The 24467-nt window shown below is 58.7% G+C and overlaps 1 protein-coding gene across 8 annotated transcripts in view; it reads left to right on the forward strand.

Annotated features, from left to right (window-relative positions):
* Positions 1-23716, forward strand: part of PPP1R12B (protein phosphatase 1 regulatory subunit 12B) — a 102257-nt gene extending 78541 nt beyond the window's left edge. For 5 of the 8 annotated variants that reach the window (XM_088799208.1, XM_088799212.1, XM_088799211.1 and 2 more), the window contains 6 exons: positions 3314-3330; positions 6176-6311; positions 7490-7594; positions 9992-10042; positions 11081-11131; positions 18788-23716. In XM_088799208.1, coding sequence (XP_088655334.1) covers positions 3314-3330; positions 6176-6311; positions 7490-7594; positions 9992-10042; positions 11081-11131; positions 18788-18874 — 447 coding nt within the window. In that variant the 3' untranslated portion in view covers positions 18875-23716. Of the gene's footprint in view, positions 1-3313; positions 3331-6175; positions 6312-7489; positions 7595-9991; positions 10043-11080; positions 11132-15067; positions 15234-18787 lie in introns of all 8 variants that reach the window. The other 3 variants (XM_088799206.1, XM_088799207.1, XM_088799210.1) reach the window with 1 other exon arrangement.
* The last annotated feature ends 751 nt before the right edge of the window (positions 23717-24467 follow it).

Here is a 24467-nt window from a genome sequence, read left to right on the forward strand (position 1 = left end):
AGGTGACGGGGAAGCCAGAGAAACCCGAAGCATGGAGAGGCATCTGTGTACCGTTGCTGTGTCACAGGCAGCAGGGACACGGGCCTGAGAGCACAGAGGCGGGGCCCTGCCAGCACCTGAGTGAGCAGGAAGCACACGCTCCCCAGGGTCTCTGATGACGGCCCCGCCAGCAGACACCTGAGCAGGGAACCCAGTGGGGCCAGCTGGACTCCTGACAACACTCGGTGATAATAAGGGGACGCTTGAGCCGCTAAGTTTTGTGCTAATTTGTTACGGCAGCGGTAGAAAACTAATACCACTGAAAACTTGATGATATTAGGCAATATTCCTGTTTCAGATGTGGGAAAAACACCTGCTGTGGCCTCATCACCATCCTCTACTGTCACACGTTTGCGTAAATCTTGAAAGTGTTTGTTGCGCCACCGCCCCCCCCCCCATGTGTATTTCCAAGTTGTGCTGGGTGCCCAGACGTGTCAGTGGAGCAATATGGACCTGGACAGGCCTGTTCAGAGCTGCGGACAGGGGACTCTCCCAGGTTGGGGGCCATTCTCGTCTCTCAGACACACCTAGGAAACCAGAATGGGTTTTAACCTCCGTGAATTACAAAGTTACATTGTTTACATTAACTCCGCCGTAACTGGGTTTGCATAGCCCTGAAAATCCATAGTCCCTGGCTTGCTCACCCGTCGTCAGTCTGAGAACCCGACGGGACAGGCTGGTCCCCTGAGGCCCCCAGAATAGCTCCGACTGTGCCCCCGGCCCCGCCAGAGCACAAGAACATACGTGAAACGTTCCTGCTGCTCCGTCCCTCGTCAGGGAAAATGTAAGTGGGAGGTCTTTCCCATCACTGTGGGGTCAGGCCCAACTCCAAAGGACTCGGCTACGCTTGCCTCAGTCTTGGCAGCTGACACGTGACTGGGTCTCATTCCTTTCCCTGGGGCCCAGCTTTCCAGAGCCACAGTTTTAGTTTAGACTTGGTCAAAGGGGTTTGGTTTTAATTATGTGCCTCTCTGAACTCCTGGTTACTTTCAAGTTAAAAGCTCTTGTGCAGTTTTTCTAAGGCCGTCTCTGGTGCTTTGAGAGCCCTACGCATTTCACAAATCCAATCCAGCCTGATTCTGCCCCTCCCAGGATCGCCCTCTGAACTGGTGGTGACCTTGACTCCGTTCTTTTATTAGAAACAGGTCCTGACCACGGACATGATCATGGGAGAATTTCGAGAGCTAGGAATGGAAGGGGCTGTTTCTTGGCTTTGGAGCATTTTAAACTCTGGTTGGTCTAGTGAATCACTCCTTTTATTTCCGTTTTCTGTGTTCATTCTGGTTTCTGAGCAGCTTTTAGTCCCTCCTGCTCCAGGGCTCCATTCAGAGTATCTATGGCCCCCAGTTGGGCCATGAAAGCTGAGAAAGAGTTCCTTCTCTGAGCAGTTTGTTCTAATCCAGGTGCCCCAGAGTCCCATCGTAATGGCCAGTGCTCTTTACGTTTGGTAGGAGGTAGAAAGCAGCCCTTCACAGAAGCAGGAGCTCCTTCCAAGCTCCCTGATGAGAGCATGTGATGGTGCGTGAGTGTCAGCCTGCAGACTGGATAGAAGAACCGTGCCTTTTCTAAAACACGACGTCGTCATGTCCACATACCCTGCACAGACCCTATGAAAAGACCACAGGAACTGTTTGGAGAGGTGGGGCCTCCCCAGTGTGCAGGTCGGGGACCCCATCCCAGCCCCAAGACGCCCACGTTTGACTGCGGTCCCTGAGCCTGTGCTCTGGAACCCCGTCCTCACCTGCTGCCTGCTTTGGGCATCACTTCCGGGCCCCACCGGCTTGTTCCCTGCTCTCCAGTCACTCAGCCGCCCCCTGCGGTCAGCTTTGTGCAGTGAGATGAGAAGCAGCGGCAGGGTGACGTGTCCTGTGTAGTTTGAGTGACAGCAGGACGAAGAGGGAAAATCGAAGCCAGGCCTCCACCAGCTCTGCTTCGCTTACCCAGGAAACCCGGGCTTTTCTCTCCCTCGATCTAACCAACGTTGTTTCATCAAACAGCAGATTCTGTAGGATGTCAGGATGCAAGCCGGGCAGCGGTTTCTAGAGGTTTCCCACCAGGGAAAAGGCTCAAGTAGGGGAAGTGTGCTCGCCGTTGATGCTGCTGACGGACTGGCCGGCAGGGCTGCCCCAGGAGCGCCCTGAAGGCCCGTGACACGTGCGAGAAGGACAGGTCCTGAAGTCCAGATTTGCAGGTTCTAGGGTACCACCTGCAAGTGTGTGAGACACGCCATACACTCTTCTTACTGACCCCCATCTCAAATGGTTAAAAAGCTGGTGGTGCCTGTGTGGCCAGGGCTGCACAACAGGATGGGGGCTTGAAGATGCCTGAGAAAGGACGTCAGTGCCCTGGCCCTGGCGAGAGTCTCCAGGACTGAGGTCCAGCTGTGCACGGAGGGAGTTCCGACAACCGGAACCCCGACTGCAGGGGAACCCGTGGAGAGAGGTCCCTGGTCAGGCCCTCTGCAGGGAGCCGTGCACAGCTCGGCCGGCGTACGTGGCGTCACACCGTGTGGGTTCACTCCTGCTCCAGACACTCCTCAGGGTCCCGTCCTTGCCGCTAGTGTCGTGGGTGGAGGGGCCCTGGTCTCTCCCTTTCTTCTTGCGTCTGAGTTTGTTAGAACCTCAAAAGAGAAGTAAGTAAATACGTTTAAGTCAGCTGGTGTTTCATTGGCGTGAGTTCTTAAAAACAAAACAGTGGCGATAAGAAGGTAAAGGTGATCTGTGATCAGAAAGTGAATGCAAAGCGCAGACGGCATTGTCGTCTGTTGTCCATTTACAGTAACCATAGCTGTGAAGCGTGCAGGTGGCCTCTGCCAAAGGCCTTTCTTCCTGGACCTCATGCACACGTTCTTTCCAGTTCTTACCACTGTCCTGGGGACCAGGTGGGGACTGTCCCCCTCACGCTCCTTCTTTCATGGGAGACCCAGGAGACAGCCAGGAACTGTCCTGAGTTCTAATGTTTTAATTGCAGTGTTCCCTCGGGACAGCTGGACCAAGGAATCTAACAGAACGGACACTGAGGCCAGAGTCCGTCACTCCGGGTTGTGGGGGTGGACAGGTTGTGTCACTTCACCTGCTGCTTACGCCCCATTTGAGGGGCACCCCCACCCCTTCAGTCTGGATGCAGCCTGGAGGGAACGAACTGCACCCCTCTTCCTGTGCTGAAGTTGAGACGTCTGTTTGAAAAGTGCATTTATAAATGGAAATTATAAATACCATCCTTGCTAATGCTGGTTTTAATTTTTGTTTTGTTTTTTATCTCTTCCTTTCTCTAGCACGAAAGGCTTTCTAGGTAAGGATGTCTGTGTTTTACACGCTTAACGCTCGTGCGACTGCATGTCTGACTAAACTCAGCCTTCGTGGTGGGTGGTATCGCACGCCCCTCGCTCCTCCCCGGCCCAGCCAGCACCGTCCTTCGGATTTTTCTCACTGCCCTCCCGCCCGCCCGCCCGCCCGCCCGCCTGCAGGAATGCGGCAGCTTTCCACTCCCTCTTTCCTCACCTGCTCCCGACTCGCTCTGCACCCTTCGCTACCTTAACTGTCCTGCGGTGCCAGCGTACCAGGCGCCGTGCTGGGGAAGTGGCCTTACCTCCAGGAGGCGCCAGGGCAGCCGTTGGCCTGCATTAGGGCAGGGAGGAGGCAGTGACAGTCTGCTGAGTTGAGATGCTGTCACCTGATCACGACAGCACTGCTCCTTCACCTGATGGTGCTGGCTGACTGTGTTGGATGAAGTAAAGACCTGACTTGCAATTGCTGAGAATTCAAGAAGCACCTCAGGGCTTGGGGATGGGCTCTGTAACTCTCCTCCCGGCACCTGAGGGCACAACCCTGACCTCCCGCAGAAGGAAGGAAAAACGGTAGAGACTGTGGGTGCACAGCCGGAATGTCCTCCGATGGAGTCGTTGAGACACTGAAGGGAAGGGGCAGCTGGGGGTCAGCACAGGGCTACTGGATGGAGCTTGTTCTCCTTTTGTAATGTATCTTAAAATCCATGAGCTTGGAAGTACTTTTCCTCTGCTTGCTTCTCACCAGGACCAGCTGAGAATAAATAGCTTACCTCTTACCTAGCAGAAAATTAGTTTTGCAAAATTGATCAAATGTGGTGTTTTCCTAGGTAATTTCTTGGGAACTGATACATTATAATGGCCATTTATAAGAAGAGACTCTCCCTACAGACCAAAAATATGCTCTGAAACTGATTAAAACAGTGAGTTCAGGACTAAACAGATCTGTGGAGCACAGTAGGTGACCCTAAAAAAGTCATGGGTGTAAGGTGGCTTTTAAACCCCGTGAGGAAAGAACTACTTGTTAAGTGATCATTGGAACAATTGACTGTTTATTTGGGGAAATAGATCCTCCGTCAACCCAAAGTGAAAAACAAAACAATAAAATAAAACAAAACGAAAAACACAGACTTCAGATGGATTACAATTTTTAACAGAAAGAGTTCACTACAGAAGTAGTAGAAGAGAGTATTTATAATCTTTATGAGGAAAGACCATTCCAAGCACAATACCAGTAAGGTAAAAATTGTTGATCTAGTTATGTAAAATTGAAAACCTTTGCTAGTAAAAGACCTGATGAAAGAGACAAAACGTACAGTGGACGACCCCACATGCAGCTCATGTCAGTTCTAAAAGCCATAGGACACTTCTCGCTGTGTAAGAAGAGACCAACTCAGACCGTGACAGGCAGCTCAGGCACAGAGGGATAAGTGAGCAAAGATGGAAGCTCCCTAATGATCGAAAAACACTAGTGGCTGGGAAAGGACCAGACCTCCGTGCAGGGTGGTCTGAGAACTCAGGCAGCAGCATTTAAAACCCCTTTACCCCTCGGCCAGTCCCACTTCTCAGATTTTTATCCTAATGAAATAATTGGACAAATGCACTGGGTTTGTAGACAGGTCTTCTCGTTGTAACATTACTTACATTAGGTAAAAAATGAACATGTGTGTCAGTAGAGGATTAAATTGTCACACAGCCGTACAGTGAAGACTGCAGTCTTTCTTTATAAACGAGGCCAGTTGGTTTTTACTGACAAGGTAAGATACTTCAGTCATAGTGAACATAGAGAAAAGAGAGGAGGAAGCCTAGAAAACAGTCTGTTACCTCGCTTTATTTCTGGAAATATGTTCTTAGCATATTTGTGTATTTAACATCTTGCGAGGATAGAACTAAGCTGTTAAGAGTGGTTATCTCCTGGGCAGGATTATGGGGTGACTTTCGCTTTCTGTTTTGGTCACTTGAGCGCTGCTCACGTTTTCTGTAAGCACGCATCGCTTGTGAAATCGGGGAGTCAGTAGAGATTCCCATTCACACGTTTAAAAGAAGAAGAGGAATATTGTGTGCTCACATCCGTGAGGCCGTTGATGGGACTGGCAGCTTTGTGTCGTCCTTCTTGCTCCCCACCCCCGCTGTGGCCAGGCCACCACAGGACGGGGCCTCGGATGGAAGCCCCACAGCGCCCCAGCGGGAGCACAGAGCTCTGCAGGGCTGGCTTGGATATGGCAGTGTCACGGGCCACATTTAATCGGGGAGGAGCAGAGCCCCAGAAAAATGTGACGCGGCACTGAGGCCTGCTTCCACGGTCAGCTGACTGACCCCACTAACGACCCTGTAGGAAAGTGGGACGACACCGCGTCAAGCTGTGGAGCCCATCACAGGTGTCAGTGCTGGTGGAACATGGATAAGAGGGCAGCAAACACGGGCCTGGGCCCCCGCAGACCTGCCCTGCCCGGTGGCTGCCCCACACACACCCCCGTCCGGCCTCCCAGCCCATGTGTCCCTGGTCCATTCACACTTCATCGGACCCATTTTCCAAGAGCTGTTGCAATCCAAGAAACGTTTGCTTTTAAAAGCACAGTCTTGAGGGAAGCAGCGCAACCCTGAATTTACTGGGAAAGCTCTAAGATTTAAGTGAGCATTTGGGTCCAAACCAGCAAGTTTTCAAGCCAGCTCCATTCCTGGCCGGTGACGGCCTCCTCTAAGCTGGGCCCTGCACCCGTGAGAGTCAGGAAACAGTGTGTGTGTCGTTTCTGCCAGAGCAGCCAAGGGCTCAGAGGACGTCGTGCTGCCCCCACGCGGGGCCCCCTTCTTGCTTCCCAGAACCACCTCTTACTTCTAATGTGTCTCCCGCAGGTTGGAGTCGGCAGGCAGTAACCCTGTGACCAGCGAGTCCTACAGTGACCGGGCCTCCGCGAGAGCACGGCGGGAGGCCCGCCTGGCCATCCTGACCAGCCGCGCAGAAGAGGACACCAGCAGGGATTATAAAAACGTAGGGTCCCACTCAGTTTTCCTGTTCGTGGCATCTAGCACGTAAAGCTCCCGGCCTTCTCCACCGTGTAGGAAAATCAGCACCGTTCTGATACAGCAGGGAACTGCACTTAAGTGACAGTGACAATAAGTCCCCCCAGGTCTCCCGGCTGCTCCGCCAGCTAAATAAGACCCTTCGCATAGCGTTTAGTGCAGTAAATATGTGCCCACAATGAGGTACTTAGGGGTGTAAGAATTGTCAAGGGGGAAGTAAAAGTGAGGCTGTGACCCGGCGGCCAGCGCTGCCCGTGGATGCCAGCCGGGCACTTCTGGAGAGAGGGACAGTGACCTGGCGAGCGCTCGCTCCTTCCACGTCACAGCAGGGCCTGGCTCCGGCCGACTGACACACTTCCAGGTACTCACGATGTGGGGAGACGCGTTTGGTCAGGAAAAGGTTGGTTCTCTCGGGCAGAACGACTAGACCCAGTGTTCACACTACGCCACCACGGAAAGTCACGCCCTTGTCTGTGGGGAACCACTTTTTTTCCCCCTTCTTCTGCCCCCCCCACCCCGTTCCAGCGGTTGTTTCTCAGTCTAGTTGTAGGACACAGCTCCCTGACCCAGGCTGGTGTTATGAGCCTTGCGCTCCCCCCGCTGAGGCAGTCGGTCGCCGGTTGGGTCGGCTGCTCATGCCGGCTGCTGGCTGCTGCTGGCAGCACAGGGAGGTTGGTCTGTGGGAGCTCAACCGACCTCAGGCTGCTCCCGGCCGCCCAGCTCCAGGGAGAGCTGTTGTTCGCAGTCTTAGCTGTAGAGGGCGCAGCTCACTGGCCCGTGTGGGAATCGAACCGAGACCTCGGTGTTAGGAGCACGGTGCTCCAATGGCCTGAGCCACTGGGCTGGCCCCCAGGGATCCACATTTTTAAGCTGTGCCCTGTAGGAAATGGAGTGACGCGTTCTCCCTGATGCTGACGTGACTGAGCTTGGGGTGCAGTGCCCTGAGCCCAGCCCCAGGGGCTTCGCAGAGTTTAAGAAGCAAGAGGCCAGTGAACGCCATGTGCTCTGGCCTTGCACCTCCGTCCCCACCCTCTGCCCGGTGATGGTGGCTGGGGGCACAGCCCGTGGTCTTCACGGGTCACACTGTGAAAATTCTGTGTACCAGGAGCCCCTCGGAGGTAACCTGGTCTTTTTCCCATCCCCCAGCTCTACGAGAGTGCACTGACCGAAAACCAAAAACTGAAAACAAAGCTGCAGGAGGCCCAGCAAGAGCTGGCAGACGTGAAATCCAGGCTTGACAAGATGGCCCAGGTGAGGGGACATGGAGGCTGGGAGGCTGAGGACACGGGGCTGGCGGGACGGGGGGGCACGGGCCTCCTCGGGTCGGGGCTTGAGCCTCTCGGATTCTAACTTGACTTTCGGGTTCAGCGGGCGTTTCACTGAACGTGGGGCACCTGCTGGTGGCCTGAGTGCCGAGAACAGTGTCACGGATTGTGTGCGGCGTTCTTGGCAGAGGCACCACCAGCGACGTGGGCTTAGGCCTGCAGTGTCCATCTCATTTCAGTCCAGTTCACCTGCACGTCGCCTCCTAGAGACAGGTAAACGGGACATTTAAACCCGGTGCAGAGAGGTCGCAAATCAGGCCCAGAGAAGTGAATGGTTTGCTTCAGACAGAGGTGTCGTGAGAACGCCGGATCGAGTCCTGAGCAAAACCTCGGTCCTGGGACACGTGCCCCCCACCCCCAGGCCACCACTGCCACTCAGCCTCTGAAGAGGGACTTCAGCACAGGAAGACCAGGCAAGCCGTCCCCTCAGCACCAGGCCTCACTAGGTGACATGTTAGGGGGAGCTGGAGGCAGCGGCCATGTCACCCCCCAGCCACGGCACCCGCTTATTGCCGTGGTAACAGGAAGCCTTCTGGTCCCTGACACTCAGCGTTCTGAAAAGGACTGTGCCTGGCGGCATAAATGAAAGCCGGCCGTGGCTGCGACACGACCCGAAGCCCAGGCCAGCACGCCAGGGCTGCACTGTGTTGGGCGCCTGGGCTTGCAGGGCAGGTACTCAGTACTCTGACATCTTGTCGCAACCCCTTGGGACCGGGGCCAGCATTCGGAAGCTGCACCACGGCTGCCTGGGCCACAGGAGCCCCGCGTGGCCGGGTGAAGGAGGCCCAGCCTGGCCGACGAGCTGCCCATCGGCTCAGGAGACACCGTGCCCTTGAATGTGGCTCTGTGCTGGGGCCGCTGCAGCCAACTGCTGCACAGGTGACAGGGGGCTGGATGTGACTCAGCAGGACAGGAAAAGCAGCTCTCAGTGCCCCCGCTGAGGTGTCAGCTGCCATGAGGAGGGGCTGTTGGACCCCAGCGTCCCAGGACCACACAGACCTTCAGCAGGTGTGTGAGGCGGGTTTCTGTCTGACTGGAGCCACGAGTTGGCAGTGGTTGGTAAACACGGGTCGTAGCTGCTTCTCGTCAGGTTCTGCAGAAAGTTGGGGAGCGGACGTGCAAGGGACCACAGGAAGACCGGCCCACGGCCCCCAGCAGATGCCTCCGACCACACCTCTCAGCCTCCCCTGACCCCTGCCTCCCAGCGGCTGGCAGCCTGAGCTCTGGGAGTGAATCCGCCTCCCGGTCCCTTCCCAGCCAACTGCTCGCTGGGTGTGTCGGCACATACTTAGTTTGCCAAAGACAAGTTACCGAAATTCAGAAGTAGTGGGGCTGCAAAGCAGTTCTTGGCTAGTTACAGAAACTGGAGTGTTTGGCAGGACAGTGGTTGGGGGCCAGCCAGCCTCACACACTCGCATGGACACAGGTACCACAGAAAAGCCCCCCGACCCCAATCCCTAAGGGGCTTAAGATTTAACAAAAACAAAACAACAGAAGAACTGGTTCTTTGTCTACGTGAACTCAGTGAAAACAGCGACGTCATCGCAGCTTCTGTGCCTTTCAGGCCGGGAAAGCGAGACTTCATGGGTGTAAATGAGCTGCAGGGTCCCTGTTGGCCTTTTGTCTCCTGCCTCTGCTTCAGAGCAGATGTGGGGCAAAGGCAGACGGCAGTGACCTCAGGACGGGAGCCCTGCCAGGTGCTGTCCTCAGGCCTGGTCCTCCTTAGTTGTGTGAGGAAAGGAGCCCGTGCGGCAGACCGTGTATGTTACACATCCGTCCGCCCTCGAATGCCGAGGCCGGAGCACGTCAGCGTCTGTGTCCACGACTCACATGGTTCTGCTCCATCACTGTGCTGGCTGCACGTCCATTGCCTCTCTGCGAACTAACACTGAAAGTCCGAGATGATGGAAAGGGAAGTCCTAGCCGTCCCTTCTCGGGCAGCACCATGGATGGACAGGCAGTGGGCCTGGTGTGTCAGGGCCGCAGACGCCATGGGGCTGCGAGGCCCCTGGAAGCTCCTGTCCTCCTATGGTGACGTTACTCACAGAGAGGCCGCAGGGGGGCGGGGGGGGCTGTGAAGCTGTGGGAACCGCTGACCTGGGGCGAGTTGGGGGGGGTCTGAACTTGTGCCTGTTTCGAGTGTCAGGGCGTGCGGCTCCTGCCCTCTGGCCCGGCGGGAACCCTGCATCCTGCAGAGGCCGTGACATTAGGCTGGGGACCACCAGAACCTGTTTGCTGGGCGCCCCTGCGCTGTGCACGTCCGGTGATGACGTCTGGCCTGAGGCAGTTTCACTGACAGCGTTTCCTCCCCTCGCTCTGGCAGAGACAAGAGAAGACGCCTGACAGGTCCTCAGTGCTGGAGGTGGAGAAGCGGGTACGTGTGTCTCTTCCTCTGTCACCTCTTCTCTCCTGGTCTCTCTAACTTTGCTGCTCAGGCCATCGGGAAAGTCCCGTCTCCAGAGGCAGGAGTTGCCACATTCCATTCCAGCTCAATAAATTCTTTTCATCTGACTGGACAGCAGTTTGATTGCTAGTCCTTTGGCTTCCTCAGACGGTCAGTGCTTTTCACATGTTGCCGTCTTGGGGACGTAGGGTCCTGAGGACATCATCGCATCATTGTTCTGCCTGTAGGTAGACCTGCACATGTGCGTGTGCGTGTACACATGCAGGCCCCCCACACACACACACAGCCCTGCGCACACACACACACACACACGCACAGGTCCAGTCTCTGCCTTTCCCACCACGCTGGGCATGAGGAAGCTTTCACTTCAGCAGGACTATCAGACATTGATTTGGGTGATAGTGAGTCCCTCCTGGGACTCCCAACGCGCCAGCAGCACGTCCACTCACTGGCTGAGGAGGGTCCTGGCTCAGGTGCTGACCTCGCAGCCTCATCAGAATGTCTGTCTGGAACTTGCCCTTCTCGGGTGGGGACCTCGGCTGGGCTGATGAGCCCTGGCTTTGACCTGACCCTCAGGCATGGTGTTCGCAAGTGTCCTGCTGGAGTTGGAAAGCTGCCGAGTGTTGTATTCTAGTCCCTTGGCCTGTGACAACCTCCTTGGTATCGTCCCCCGAGGAGCCTGCCTGGCTTGGGGCGACATAGGAGAGGGGAGCGTGCGGGAGGCATCTGCCGCTTCATAGCCGTGGTGTCAGCTCGCTCCCGCTCCCAGCATGACGGGCAGCCACCTGGGGGCCTGGCCACTGGACATCCGAAATTCCGTGCGGTCTCGCTCAGTTCCCTGGTCTCATCCCATTTGCTTGCGTCTAATTTGGTGGGAGGCTCAGGAATGTGGTTTTATCAGGAGGCCAGTCGCACCCCTGGGTGCGGTGTGCTGGTCCGCGGCGGCGGGAGGCGGTGCTTGGGCTCCTTCTGAGCCCAGGGCGGCTCAACAGGCCCTTGTCTCAACAGGAGAGGCGTGCCTTGGAGCGGAAGATGTCAGAGATGGAGGAAGAGATGAAGGTATGGGAAGGTCCCCTTCTCCTCCTCGAGTCCGTGCCAGGGCTCGGCTGTGGAGCACAAGCCCCTCCACATGTCACTGCACAGGACCCTTCCGGAAGGAGGTGGGGAGGACGCACGAGCCCCTCCTGAGCCGGTTCACACGGCCACCTCAAAGCCCCTGGGAGCAGAGCTGCCCGGTAGGGGCGTCCGGCAGGCTGGACGGACGCAAGCCCGGCTTGAGCTGTTGAGGGTCCCCAGCCCTGCTTCGCCTTCCAGGGGCTGGATGGAGAGGCTGCAGCTCTCCAGGCCTCAGCGCAGGCGCACAGCCCCTGCAGGAAGCACAGCCCCATCCTCTGTGTGGCGGAGCCAAGATGACTCGCTCACACTGGCTCCCGCCTGGCCACTGACCAAAACACTCAGGAGCATGGCCCTGTCCCACTGCCTAAGCTCAGGCCACGGGCTCGGCCCTCGCTGCGTCCCACAACTGCAGGGACCATCCTTTATTGCCCCTTTGGTGGACAACTGCTGTCCGGCTGAGAACTGGCAGTCTCCCCACAGGAGTCGGCCCTGCTGTGGAATGGGGTGCGGGGCCGCCCGGGATGCTGGGAGCCCCTAGCCTCGCCCTGCATGACGCCGCAGGCCCTGCAGTTGCTTAGCCCTGCTCGGCTTTCCTTCCTCCTCTGGGCCCTCGTTTCACCGGAAGTCAGATGCTGAGCACTGATCTGGTGGCACATGGTTCCCCGGGACTCCCAGTCTGTGGGTGGGGTCGTCAGTGTGCCAGTGGGGAGACGCGTGTTGTTCTGCCTACAAAGCTTGGTTATTCCCTGAAATGAGCTTTGCAGGACTTGACAAGTTCGAAGTTTGTGCAAGAGCCAGGGCTCATGTTCCAGAACGAAGGAGACATGCCAAGCCCTGCCCTTCATTCTGTGTTCACCGTCCCAAGGTCACGGCCCCACAGAACCCAAGCAGGGCCGGCTTATGTCTCAGATGGTGACACTTTGTGCCTTTGAAATCGATTCAGAGCAGTGAGAACTGGAGGTGATCGATGGTTAGCTCTCCGAGCAGACAAATCAGTCTGATCTTCAGCGTCTCTGTCCTCCGGTTTTCCCAAACCACCCCACGCACCCCGTTCTCACCTCTGTTTGTGGGGCCCCTTGAGTTCCACCGTCTGCTGTGAGGCAGAAGTCAGTAAGAAATGGCCTGAGTGCCGCTGGGAGCAGTGACGCCAGCCCTGCTCCCCTCTGACAGCCCGGCCCGCTCTGCGTACTGGTCACGGGACTTGGGCGGCTGTCCTTCCCACGACGTCCCAGAGGGGGACAGCGAGGGCCCCGTGTGCCGTCCTCCAGGGGTGGCCGTGGGAACCCGCCAGCTCCCACCTCCCTGTCCCTTGTCCCGTCCTGCTGGGACTTCCCAAACTAGGTCCCGAGTTCCTGCTTTTCTCAGTGGAGACGGTGATTTGTGGCAGTGTCTGCCATCCTCGGTCCTGAGTCATTTGCTGCCAACTTTCAATTCAGTTGTTGAAACTGTCATGTGGAGCCAGATGGTGGCTGTGTCGGCCCCACACTCGGGCACACTCATGTGAGACTGGCTTTGTTTTAGTTTAAAAACACGCCCATTCCATCAGATGCCATGATTCTCCATGACTGCCAGGCGGGCAGATAGGGGGCACCCCTGCCTGAAGGTGGCAGGTGCGCAGGTGGTGGCCGCCCCAGAGGGCCCCTGGCAGCACCAGCTCTGTGGCATCTGTGCCTTGTGTGGAGGCATGGCCTTCAGGTGTGTAGGTGCAGGCACCATAAATGGGCTGCGGCCGCCTGAAGAGCCTGAGAAAGGGCGTCAGGCCTCCTAGCTCGTCGCCAGCTCCGTGTGGCACCTGTGCCAAGGGCTCTGTCCAGGCAGCCAGCCAACAGGGCAGGTGATGGTCTCGTCCAGTCTGGGACCCAGTGGAGCTGAGGGCCAGTCGGACCCGTGCTTAGTGCATGTTTGGTCGGGAGCAGGTGGATGGGTGACCCCCAGTGAGCCCCGAGGCAGCTGGTGCTGTGTCCCTGTGTTTCTGAGTGGGACAGGTCGGTGGCAGGTCCAGGTGGGAGGGGAGCCGTGAGGTGTGGGTGCTGTGGCTGTGACACGGAATGCCTGTCCGGCCTGGACTCAGATGCATGAGGTGTGTGACCTGCCCGGTCACAGGACGGCTCTGACGCCTGTGTGTTCCGTGAGCTACGCTGGCCTGTCCTTGTCTCAGGTCCTGGGGGTCACTGTGCCACAGCCCCCACCAGCAGCCCCAGGCGTTCGTGCACAGGGCCCTGCAGCCCGTCTACCTCAGGCTGGTCTTGCTGCGGAAACGTCCCCAGCTCATGCTGCCCCAAGCCCCGCGTGCCCGGTCCCCTTCTCCGGGCCTGCTTAGCGCTGTTCCCACTGGAACATCCCGCCAGACGGCTCCCTGCCTCGTTTCCTGGTGCTGAGAACCTCTGAGCCCCCCACATGTCGGACTGAGTCGTTTCCATAGTTCACGGCTTCCATGCTGTTCCGTAGGCTGCCAGGACCCCGGCATCCAATGGCCGTGGCTGTTGCTCGCTTTGGTCCAGTGGCAGCAGCAGAGAAGGGCGAGAGCCAGGGGCTTCCCACCATCTTGGCCCATCCCGCTGAGTGTTTCCACATGCTGCTCTCTGACCCCTGCTCTGTCCTCTCCGAGAGAAGACGGTGGCCTGGCCCTGCCTCTCGGCAGTGACATGGGCCTCGCCATGTCCAAGCTTTTTCCAAGCTTGTCATCCTCCCTTTTGGGGACACTCAGCAGTCTGTCTCTGCTTGTTTTTCCTTTTCGCTGTGTCCCCTCACGCTGCCTTCCATCCGTCCATTCCCTGCTGCTTCATCCTGAGGACTGTGACTCCTCTGAGCCTTCATTCCTATCCTCTCGGCCACACGGGTGGGACAGCCTTTCCTCTGACCCTGCGACCTCTCTGTGGTCAGCACAACCCACGGGACCGTCTCTCTGCGTCTGGGGAGTCCCGTGCCCGTAACAGAGTCGTTCTCCTGCTGAGGTTCAGGGTTAGTGCAGATGACGAGCAGCAGGGAGCAGGCCATCTGTTGGTGGCTTTATGGGGTCCCTGTGGGGGTGAGGAACGCCGTCCCTGGGCACCGCTGGTGTCTGCCCCACGAGCACACAGCTGTAAGCCCAAGTGTGGGGGACCAGGTTGGGCCCGGGAGCCCGAGTCCGTGGGGCACAGGGTCGGAGCTCCTGGGTCCTGGGGCAAGTGAGGAGCTTCCCTCTGAGCAGGTGCCAGGGGCCCACGTGCAGGTGTCTCTCCATGCAAAGTGCTCACACTGCAGACCCTCTTTTACTGTCATTGTTTATTTTTCAAGGTGAAAGATAAGTGAGGTAAGAGACCCAGAAAGCAAGCAGGCGGGAATTGGGGGCCCACCTGGGGCAGAGAAGGGTTCAGGCAGCCGTGGATTTAGGACGTTGCATCCTCACGTCTGGTCCCAGTGATGGTGAAGAGTCCCCGAGGCTGGGGCTCCAGCAGAGCCCCCGCCACGGGCGGGCTGTCATTCTCAAAAGCCACCAGATGTCCTTTTGGACAGAGCACCTGGTGCTGTGTGGGTGCCGACCTTCAGCAGTGAGTCCTCGGCCGGCCGCGAGCTGGACGCAGGCCCCGCCCATGAGCTGGACGCCCGCCCCGCCCACGAGCTGGACGCAGGCCCCGCCCATGAGCTGGACGCAGGCCCCGCCCACGAGCTGGACGCCCGCCCCCCGCCCATGAGCTGGACGCAGGCCCCGCCCACGAGCTGGACGCCCGCCCCCCGCCCGCTGTGCTTCTCTCTTCACCCCCCTTCTCCTCCCTCATTTCTGTGCATGTGGACTCAAAACAAAGACAAAAGTCATGTGATCTCTGTCCTACTTTTATCTCCTGGTCTGTCTCTGTCTCTCTGTCTCTCTGTCTGTTCCTTCCATGTTTCACTCTGCAGAACCTCCACCAGCTAAAACAGATCCAAACCTTGAAGCAGATGAACGAGCAGCTGCAGGCCGAGAACAGGGCCCTGGCCCGAGTCGTGGCCAGGCTCTCGGCGTCCATGGAGGCCTCGGAGACACAGGAGCTCTAGCCTCTGCCCCCCCCCTTCCGCTCCACTCCAGGCAGGTGCTCTCTTCCTGTTGCTTCCAGAGCCCGGGGCTGCCCCCCCCCATCAGAGCCCCACACAGGTTCCTGTACAGGTCGGTCGGTCACGGATGGACGGTGCTGGGACTGACCCTTCATCGGGGAGGGTGGGATGACCTTGCTGGGACCTTGTTCTCACGCGGCTGCGCACGCACTTCGATACGGTCACTGTGAAACAGGCCGCGTTTTCTCCGTCAGCCACCCCAGTGCGGCCCGGTCCCCAGAGCAGTGGCCCGGGCCCTGGGTGGCCGAGGGCAGGGCCTTGCAGCAGGGACGGTGCCCAGGCCCACTCCCCAAAGACCCAGCAGTCCGGGTTTAGCCAGGCGCCGGTATTTTCTCAGGGCTCCTGGATGATTCTTCTTGAAGCCAGGTTGAGAACCATGGCCTTTTGGGGGCTGGGCAGAGCCAGCCCCCCCACATCTGACAACGTGCCAGATCAGGGGCTGGAGCTGCTGTGGCCCCGCCCCACTGCCAGCAAAACCTGCTCCCGCCTCCGGGTAGATCTGGGTGTGCCCTGCGTCCTCCCGCCTTCATCTCTGTCACAAATCTTGGGGCCCCAGGGATGTGTCCCCCACCCCATTGCAGTGTGGGCTGAGGCAGAAAGCCGGCCGTCCCTCATGGGGCCAGCTTTACAGAGGACGTGGGACGGGAGTGATGGTCCACTGAGATGCCTCTCCCTGGATGTGGGACTGAAAGGCAAGCTCACGAATGTTTGTGGTCCAACCCAAGGTGGCGGTTCCACTCTGAAACGGGTTTTAATTCTCAGCAGCAGTCGAATTAGTCCTGACCAAAGCCTGTTTGTTTTCCTGCCTGTTTGCTTGTCCCTTTGGGTCAGTAGCTGGCAGCTCATAGCCCCTGACCTGAAGCAGCCAGGTGACTGACAGGGCCGAGCGAGTATCGTGCCACATGCCATCAGCACGCAGGCCCAATGGGGCCACCCAGCCGGCCCCTCCTCACAGAGCCGTGTGCGGCCTGGACCCCATGCTTTAAAATCAGCCTCACAGTTCCCAGCAACTTGACTCAAGGTGAACTAGGGACCCCCAGCAGGTGTCCCAGTTCTCTCTGGTTTCCGTCTTTGTGCAGACGGTGCAGGAGACAGGAGAAGCTGACCACGGCCTCCAGTGTGAGCACCCACGGTGCCCTGTACTCTGCTAAGGTGCCGTGCTATGTGTGTTTTTCCTCACCGTCCCCCAGAACAGCCGTCTGACTTTGAAACACCTTTTCCCCATGAAGTGACTTGGCCCAGGTCATGTTGTCAGTGGTAGCCAAAGCCGGACCCACTGCTGGGTGAGCCGTCCCCATGTTGGGTCCGAACGGTGCAGGAAGGACCTGAGAATGGCCCCCCTGTCCTCACTGTCCTCGCACTGTGGCCAGGGGCAAGGCCAGCTCTGCAGGAGGCCTGTGGCCTCGAGCGCCGCCTGCCCTCTTACTCTCCGGTTTTGTTCTCTGGAAGCCCCTGGAGGAAACGCCTGTCTCGGTGCACGGTGTGCACAGCCACTTCCCGCCTGCCAGGCAGCTCAGGCGACACCCCCTCCAAGTCCCGTCACCCTGCAGCCCCCTGGGCTCTGCAGTTTCGGGACCCTGGGTCCTGCTCTGACAGCCTCATCAGAGTCTGTAAGAAGCAATGTTTGAGAAAACGTGCACTCACGTTTCCTTGGCCAGGGTCCCTGTACATCCCACCGTGGAGAACTGGAAGGTGGCGATTAGGGGAGTTGATGTGCAGGACCTCCTAGCCCTCGTGCCCACGGCTCGCTCTGTGCTCTTGTCACGCCAGCTTCAGTGGGTTGGGTGTGAGGCTGTCCCCTGATTTGTACTTTCCACTTCTGGGACTTCCTGATGCTCCCTTAAGCTGCCATTTGGAGAGGGTGGCAGCTGGGCAGCTGCCTTTCAAAGAATTGAGTTCTTAATGTGGAAATAAATGTTTGACAAGCTGTCCATTTAAGGAGGAGGGGCACAGCTCAGATGTGACTCAATTTGCTGCTGGCTGTGAGAAGCAGGCATCACCGTGTGTTACTGCTCCCAGCCTGTGGAAACACGGCCGTCAGAGTGTCACCCCTGCCCAGGCTGCAGGTGGGAGGTGAGGCCGTCCGGGTGGGGACACAGCAGAGAACAGCCAGCCTGCTGTGACTGGGTCGGAGGGAGCAGAGAGGAGTCCAAGGCCAGGCTCGATGGGGGGTTCTCTGGAGTCAAGTCCTGCGAGTCAAGTTTGGAGGTTACCTACCCGCCCTCTGCCATCCAGGGAGCCCGCCAGTCAGTCACATCCGCTCCCTTTGTGGCCTGTGGGCCTCACAGGATCTCCAAGGGACTGGGGTTCGATTCTTTAGGAACCCAACAAGTCGACTGGTTCCCCCAAGGTGACAGAGCGTTGGTGACACGGCTGGCATTTCAGCTTCTGCACTTGCAGTGGTTTGTCCCCCCACCCACGCCCCGTCCAATGAGGGCATCATCTTGGACTTGGACACACGTGGGTTCAGCTCAGCTTTGCCAGTGAGGAGCTGGGCCCTGGAGCAGGCACAGAGTCTTGTTCTCTCGAGACTCCTGGGCCCATGGGCGTAGCACCTCCCGCAGTGTGCCAGCTCCCACGTCCTTCCCCTGACACATACTCGTGCAAGGTCAGCCACGTCTCACACAGGACACAGGGCGCAGTGCTGTCCTGTCGTGTCACTTAGCTCCCTGCGCGGTTCACCGAGCCGGAATGAGCAGCACACGTCGCCTGCCACACGTCCCGTGCGTGGACTTCTGCTCTGCACAGACGCCGTCTGCATTGTGTAGCCCCACCAAACGCGTTGGGGTCTCAGGGGCACCGCTTGCCCACTGGAGCTCCTGGTCACCAGTGGGGACCTGGCCATCAGGCTGGACCTGGGGCTCCTGGACCCCCTGGTCCAGGTTGGGCAGCTCTGCAGGGTTTTGATGGAAACCTCCGTCTCGCCCCAAGGCTGGTTCCTGGAATGATATCTCCGCCTTAGAGGTGCTGATGGACAGTTCTGTCCACAGCGAGCGAGGCCTCCTGATGCCGCGGGCACCTGTCAGTGGGGAGCTGGGGGGGCTGAATACACGCCCAGTGCTCCCTGCGCCTCACGGCTCCGTGGGGACCAGATCCCGAGGCTGTGGTAGAAGTGGACACGTGACTCCATCACAGGGGGACCTTAACCCCCGGGGGGCACCAGGAGGGCACGCCCGCCCCAATGCCCGGTTTTGATGGGTATGAGGAACTGTCCCCCTCCCTGTCAGCTCACCCCTTCCTGTGCCCTCACCAGCTCACCTTGGCACTGTCCCCAATTTCTCTAGAGTCAAGGTGACTGTAGTGGGAGGGTGTGCAGTGTGGGGCATGAAGCCTGTGCACCAGGAAGTGAGGTGTCCAAAAAAACGATGGGCTGTGAGCTCCCTAAAACCCAACACAGTATGCGAGGAGATTCCACTGGGAGAAGGGTGGTGACAGCCCCTCCATAAGCTGTCTCAGGAGGCGCTGCCCCCTGGGCTGGCCTGGCCTGGCTGCGTCAGGTCTAACACTCCTTCCCCTGTCACACTGCAGGTGTTAACGGAACTGAAATCCGACAACCAGAGGCTGAAAGACGAAAACGGCGCCCTCATCAGGGTCATCAGCAAACTGTCCAAATAGGCCGGGCTGCGGACTCAAGAGGCCCGGACGGCGCTGCTGCCCTTTCCCAGCGGGAAGGAGGGACTGTGTGCTGGGAGGACACTTGTCCCCGAGCCTCCCGCGGTCACCTGCACACCCACGCCAAGTCCAGGACAGTTTAACTGAAGCCTGCCTGTGACCATTTGCACCACGTGGAGAAGCTACCGTCCACGCTGGACGGGGTCCAGACACGTGAGACCTCGACCCAAACCACAGCCTTTGCTGCCGGGGTCCTCCCATGTAGGTGAGTCTAGTGGCGGCCACTGCAGGCCCGTCTGGGACGTCACACAGACGGCAGGGCACGGGAAGCACTGTTTCTGGTAGATTCCACGGTGACGTGAGTGCATGGAGGTCTCCACCATCCTCGCCTCTCAGGAACCGGCTTTTCCTGACTCCCTTCTGCCTGCCTCAGGCGCCTTGGGTGTCGTTTCATTCTCCGTCCCCCATCCCCCTCCACCATGCGGCCGCTGCACACGCAGAACAGAACAACTGGCCCCAGCGGTCTGGCCATCAGGGAACAGTTTCTGCCGGGACGCCCTGCACTAGAGGAGCTTTGTTGGTGGCAGCGCCCCGGCCCCTCCCTGAAAGGCCAGACCGTGGTGGCTGAACTGGCCCTGCAGACACTGTCACCTCACCCCTGTGGCCCTTCCTCTTAGCTCTGCTCCTGGTCCTCAAGAGAAATGACGTCTTCACAAGGTGGGGAAGGAGGTCACAGCTTGATAAGCGAGGCACTCGCGAGTGGAGGCTGAGGGAAAGGTGTGCGAGCATCTGTGACACTCGCAGCCTCATGCCAGAGAGGACAGGAGGTGACAGCCCGTCGTGCTGTGAGGTGGTGACTGTCTCTGGTGTGTAGACTTAGGGGACAGGCGTTGGTTTCTGAGCTGCCACAGGAGAAAGGGCTTCCTCATGGAGGTCTACGGTGTGGTGACAGCCCGGGGTCATTGGGTCCCACTTCCCACTGTTGTGTCCCATGGCCCCCACCGCCACAGCTCCCACCCACGCTCAGGCAGCCTCGGTGGCCGTCCTTTGTGTCTCAGAAGCTGGGTGGCTTGAATGATCAGAAGTTTTTCATGATACGAATTGCGGTCCGCGGTGGGCGCTCCTGTTTCAGTGCTTCCCTTTGGGGTGACAGCTCTTCAGACCCGGGCCTGGTGACCGCCCCTTGCTCTGACTCCCGCCCACGGTCTCCTGGCCCTTTAAGCCATTCTGCGTGTGGCATGCGTTTCATGCCTGTCACATCTGGGCGGTCTTCCTCTGGACAAAAGCCACCTTTTGCACATGCCCAGGCCTGGACAGCTCTCCCCAGGGTCCAGCACAGAATCGTCCCCTCGTTCTTGATGGCGACCGGCGTTAGTACTTGAAGTATTTGCTTTTATGGGCCTTTTAGCCCTTGGCTGGTTTCTTGTAAGTACGTGTGCAGGTCACTGAAAGCCTCCTCCCTCGGGGGGCTGGTGGCACTCAGTACTTAGTGTGTCCCACCACTTGGCACTTCCTTCCAGAAAATGTCCGTGTCGTCATCCATGGCCCTCTGAAACGTCATGTGCTGTCAAACCAGAAGCTGTCACTCAAGACCCCAGTTCCAGAAAAGGAGATAAGTCTCCTCTGGCAAAACCCGCTTTCATAGCGTAGGAGACCCCCTCTCCTGTCTCCGACCGTTTTGCGAGAGAAGCCCTTCTGGTGGGGGCTGGGCGCCTGGCAGCTCAGTTCTCAGGGAACAGGTCGTGTCCTCCATTCGGGAAGAGGCCTCTGTTGACCGACTCTGCTGGCACGTCCTGGATCCTGGGGGAGGGACGGGAGGCTGCTGCCTCTTTCTCAGGAAAAGAAAATTGAGTTGTTAGAAAGACTGCTTGCCCCTCCCCTGTGTGCTGCACTGGGGCTCCTCAGACCTGCTTGTGCCTTTCCAAACGCGGGACAGGTTCTCAAACCTCTGCTCTCCTGGCTCCTCCCTCATAAAGATGCCTTTTCTTGCCAGAAAGTTTTCCTCGTGATGAAAGTTACTCGCTTTTCAGTCTCAGGAATACTGGATTCTGTGGCCAAGAGCTGGGCGAGGGCAGGCCCTCCTGGGGGAGTTGAGGCCCCCTGGTCACCACACATGGGCTCTGGACCCCTTTGTCCTTCTAGAGACTAAAGCCGTGTCATCAGCTCCATGGTCAGGGGTCGCAGCCCCAGCCTCACCCACTGTTCGGACATGTGGCAGCTCCGGCCAGGCCAAGGGCGTGGGCTCGGCTGTCATTTCAGCCTTTGCATGAGCCATTGGGATACGAGCAGGTTCTCGGCTCAGCTGCCCCTCTCTGTTCTCGTTAACTTGGGGTTTTCCAAACCCCAGCTGCACCCTCGGAGGCGTGCCTGGCCCCGCGCAGCCTCTGGCTGGACTTGTGCTGCCCCGCCCGTCAGTCTGTCTCCCAAGGGCTCCCCCTTTCTCAGACCGCTCGGGCGTGGTGACCCGGCCCGGCCCCGTGTCTAGTGCCAACCTGGGTGTTGCTGGTAAAGAATGTGCAGCTTCTCTTTGGGGATCCCCACCCCTCGCCCACCTCCCGAGATGCACTGATTGCTCTGAGGCCCCTGGTGAGGGAGGTGTCGCCTCTCTGTCCGGGGCCATTCCACACACCTTCCCTGCCCTGAATGAGGCGTGTGCTGGCTGGACCCTTCCACTCAGGAAGCAAAGAGGCGGAAACCCCACTTACCAGCCTGTGCGGCCCACAAATGTGTGGGAGCCACCAGGGGCTTTAATGAGCCACAGCTGAGTGAAGAGGAGACTAAAGCCAGGCGCCCGCTTCAGACCCTGTCCAGGCCTGTGGCGCTCGTGAGGTAGCACGCAGGGAGCGAGCTTTCCAGCGTGGCCAGGCTGCTCGCTCCTCCAAGGGGGGAGCCGAGGGGGCTTGACAAGCAGGCCTGTGGGATGTGGGTCTTGGTCCCACGCCCTGGGGGGGCCACGTTCCCGGAGCTTAACCGTGCTGCCGCGTCCACTCGTCTGACCACCTCAGGCCCCCGTTTATGCTGGCGCCACCCCCAACTCTGTCAGTCATGGTCATGACCTCGGCCTGGGGCTCCGCCGAGCGTCTGCTCAGCCCCGAGCGAGCGCTGTCAGGAGGGTCCATGCCGCTTACGATGGCCCTTCCTGGAGCAGGCGTGCGGAGGGCACCGGCGACCCAAGAGGCAAAGTCTAGGTGCACAAGGTTCGAAAGAGCAGGACAGCAGGTGACAGGGGCCCTGTACACGGGAGGGTCAGAGCAGCAGGGCAGCGTGTCGGAGATTGTCATCAACCTCCCCGATGGGGCTCGGCCTGCTCAGGGGTGGCAGCCCTGCCAAGGATGGTATTGATTGCCTGTGTTCTGATTGGATGGGAAAGTAGATCAGCTCCGTTGCAGCCTGGGAACTGTCATTGTCATAGCTGCTAGGGGACGGGGGTCTCTCGGGCTCAGCCAGCCAGCCAGCAAGTGCATGAGAAGGCAGACATTCGTCCCCTTTGATTGCTGTGGCCGAGAGTCAAAACCACACCTGGGCGTGGACGCCCATCCTTGGGGAGAAGTGTCAGTGACACGCGGGCCCCACTTAGAACACTCTGGCCTCACTCACCCTGAGAGGTTTGGCGACGGTGCCGTCTGTGGCACGTGGGCATGTTTGGAGAGCAAGTCTGGGTGTCCTCGCGCCCCGCCCTCCCGCCCCCACCCCCAGGGACTTCTCTGAGCCACATCCCGTCCGTTGGTGTCTGGTTCTTGATGGTGAGCTCGCCAGAGCGGGCGTCCTGCTTCTTCTCCCCGACTCCCGCCAGTACATGCGTGCTTGGTGGCTCTTCGAGGTGGCGTCAGGATGCTCTTGTGTCCCCCCAGTAACACGCCTCACACTCACGTACCCCCACCCTTTACTCCTTGCTCTCCTCACTCAGAGCTGATGGTGCTTTCTGGAGGGTTTTCCACGAACCCGCCAAGACCAGAGCTGCTTGGCGGGGTGACAGCTGGCAGAGCCCAGGGCCCCATAGCCTGGCCGGGGGCTGTGGGCAGCATGTCTGGTTTGCTCGGGCTTCGTCCCGAGAGGTGGAGACGGTGGTTCTCGCAGAAGAAACCTGACCAGTGCAGTCGTGTGTCTGACAGCTGAGCCGGGGAGGCTTGCTGACGATGCCGCGAACGTCCGGGGCGAGAGCAGGTCCCGGACGCAGCACGAGCTGCCCCCACTCACTGCCCTCACCTACACACCTGGGCCTTGCCTTTGCTCACCCACACGCCCACCCAAAACCTGGGGCAGATCCCAGCCTGGCCCCTGGGGAGCCGAGGCCAAGTAACAGGCTGAGGAGGGACATGGGGGGGCCTCCCGGGGCAGCAGCCCCTCTGGCCAGCACCCCTGAGCCTGCCACCCAGCTGGCACCAAGTCGGGCCACTGTGTCCCTGAGGAGGGAGGAAGCGTGTCACCCAGCGTCCCCGTCTTGGAGAACAGTGGCTCTGGACTCAGGCTTTCTGGTTTCCCTCCCTTCCTGTCGGGGTGCGAAGGGCTTCTGAGAACCACGTGGGGTCTCCGTGCCTCTCCCACCTGAGGGGGCGTCGTGTCTCTCTTCTCTGCCGCCCGCTTCACCCTCACCTCCCACCCCCCACCGCAGCCCGTTGTAAATACACCCGGGATGGGGTGGGGACTGCTTTGTGAACTGAATGTACTTTTATGCGACTTTGAGTGGCCTTTCAACCCTGAGATGAATTTGTTTTACTGGTTGTTGTTATATAGTTTTATTAAGTATTGTGTTTGGAAGTTTGGGAATGGTAACATTCACATTCTGTGATGCCTGTATCACAACAGTATTTATAAGTCAGTAAATAAAACTGTGTTTTAACTTTGTGACTGTCTCCAGTTTAGGAAAGGGGATTTATAGGCTCCCATCTGGGGGGCCCTCGCCCTCCTGCCTCTGTCCCAGGGACAAGTGGGTCACCATCCGACAGGGTCCCGGAGTCAGGACAAGGAGAAGCCTAGATTGGAGGTTCAACAGAACTGTGAGAAGCAGGCTCCCAGTTTCCGGCCACTTGGGGGATGGTTATTTCTTTGAGGCAGCGGGGCTGTGACCAGGGTGCTGAGCCTGTCGGACGGCACCACTGCCCCATCCCTGGGAAGTCGCAGTCAGAGGTGACCGTTTACTGGGCTCCTGGAGGGGCGGCCTCCCCTCAGTCCCTGGGCTTCAGGAGAACCAAACCACCCGAAGCTCCAGACTAGAACAGCGGCTATGCGGGGTTACTGGAGGTCAAACCCAAACTCAGAGCCGAGGGCCAGGCCCAGGGGGAGGGTGCCCAGCGCTGCGGGCTTTGCCGGCAGGCGGTCAGGCCTGACGTCACCCGGCCCAGGTGGGTCTGGCTTCCCTGTCAGCCGTGTCCTGCCTGGCGGGAATCCCTGGTGCCGGATGGCGGAAGCACAGGGACAGTCTTTTCTAGCGGAAAAATGCTTCTGCCCTGCTGTCACCCTGTGGCGTGTGGCCCAAACACACACGCATGATGTCATGACTGAAGACCTGTCCTGGGCCCAGAACAGGCAGAGGAGCACGTGTGAGCTTTGGAGGAACGTGGAGCCCAGCGGGCCTGACGTTTGCGATGAGCAGCGG

This window comes from Rhinolophus sinicus, chromosome 6, assembly GCF_057876585.1.
Source record: "Rhinolophus sinicus isolate RSI-liver-muscle chromosome 6, RSI-T2T, whole genome shotgun sequence".
Lineage (NCBI taxonomy): Eukaryota > Metazoa > Chordata > Mammalia > Chiroptera > Rhinolophidae > Rhinolophus > Rhinolophus sinicus.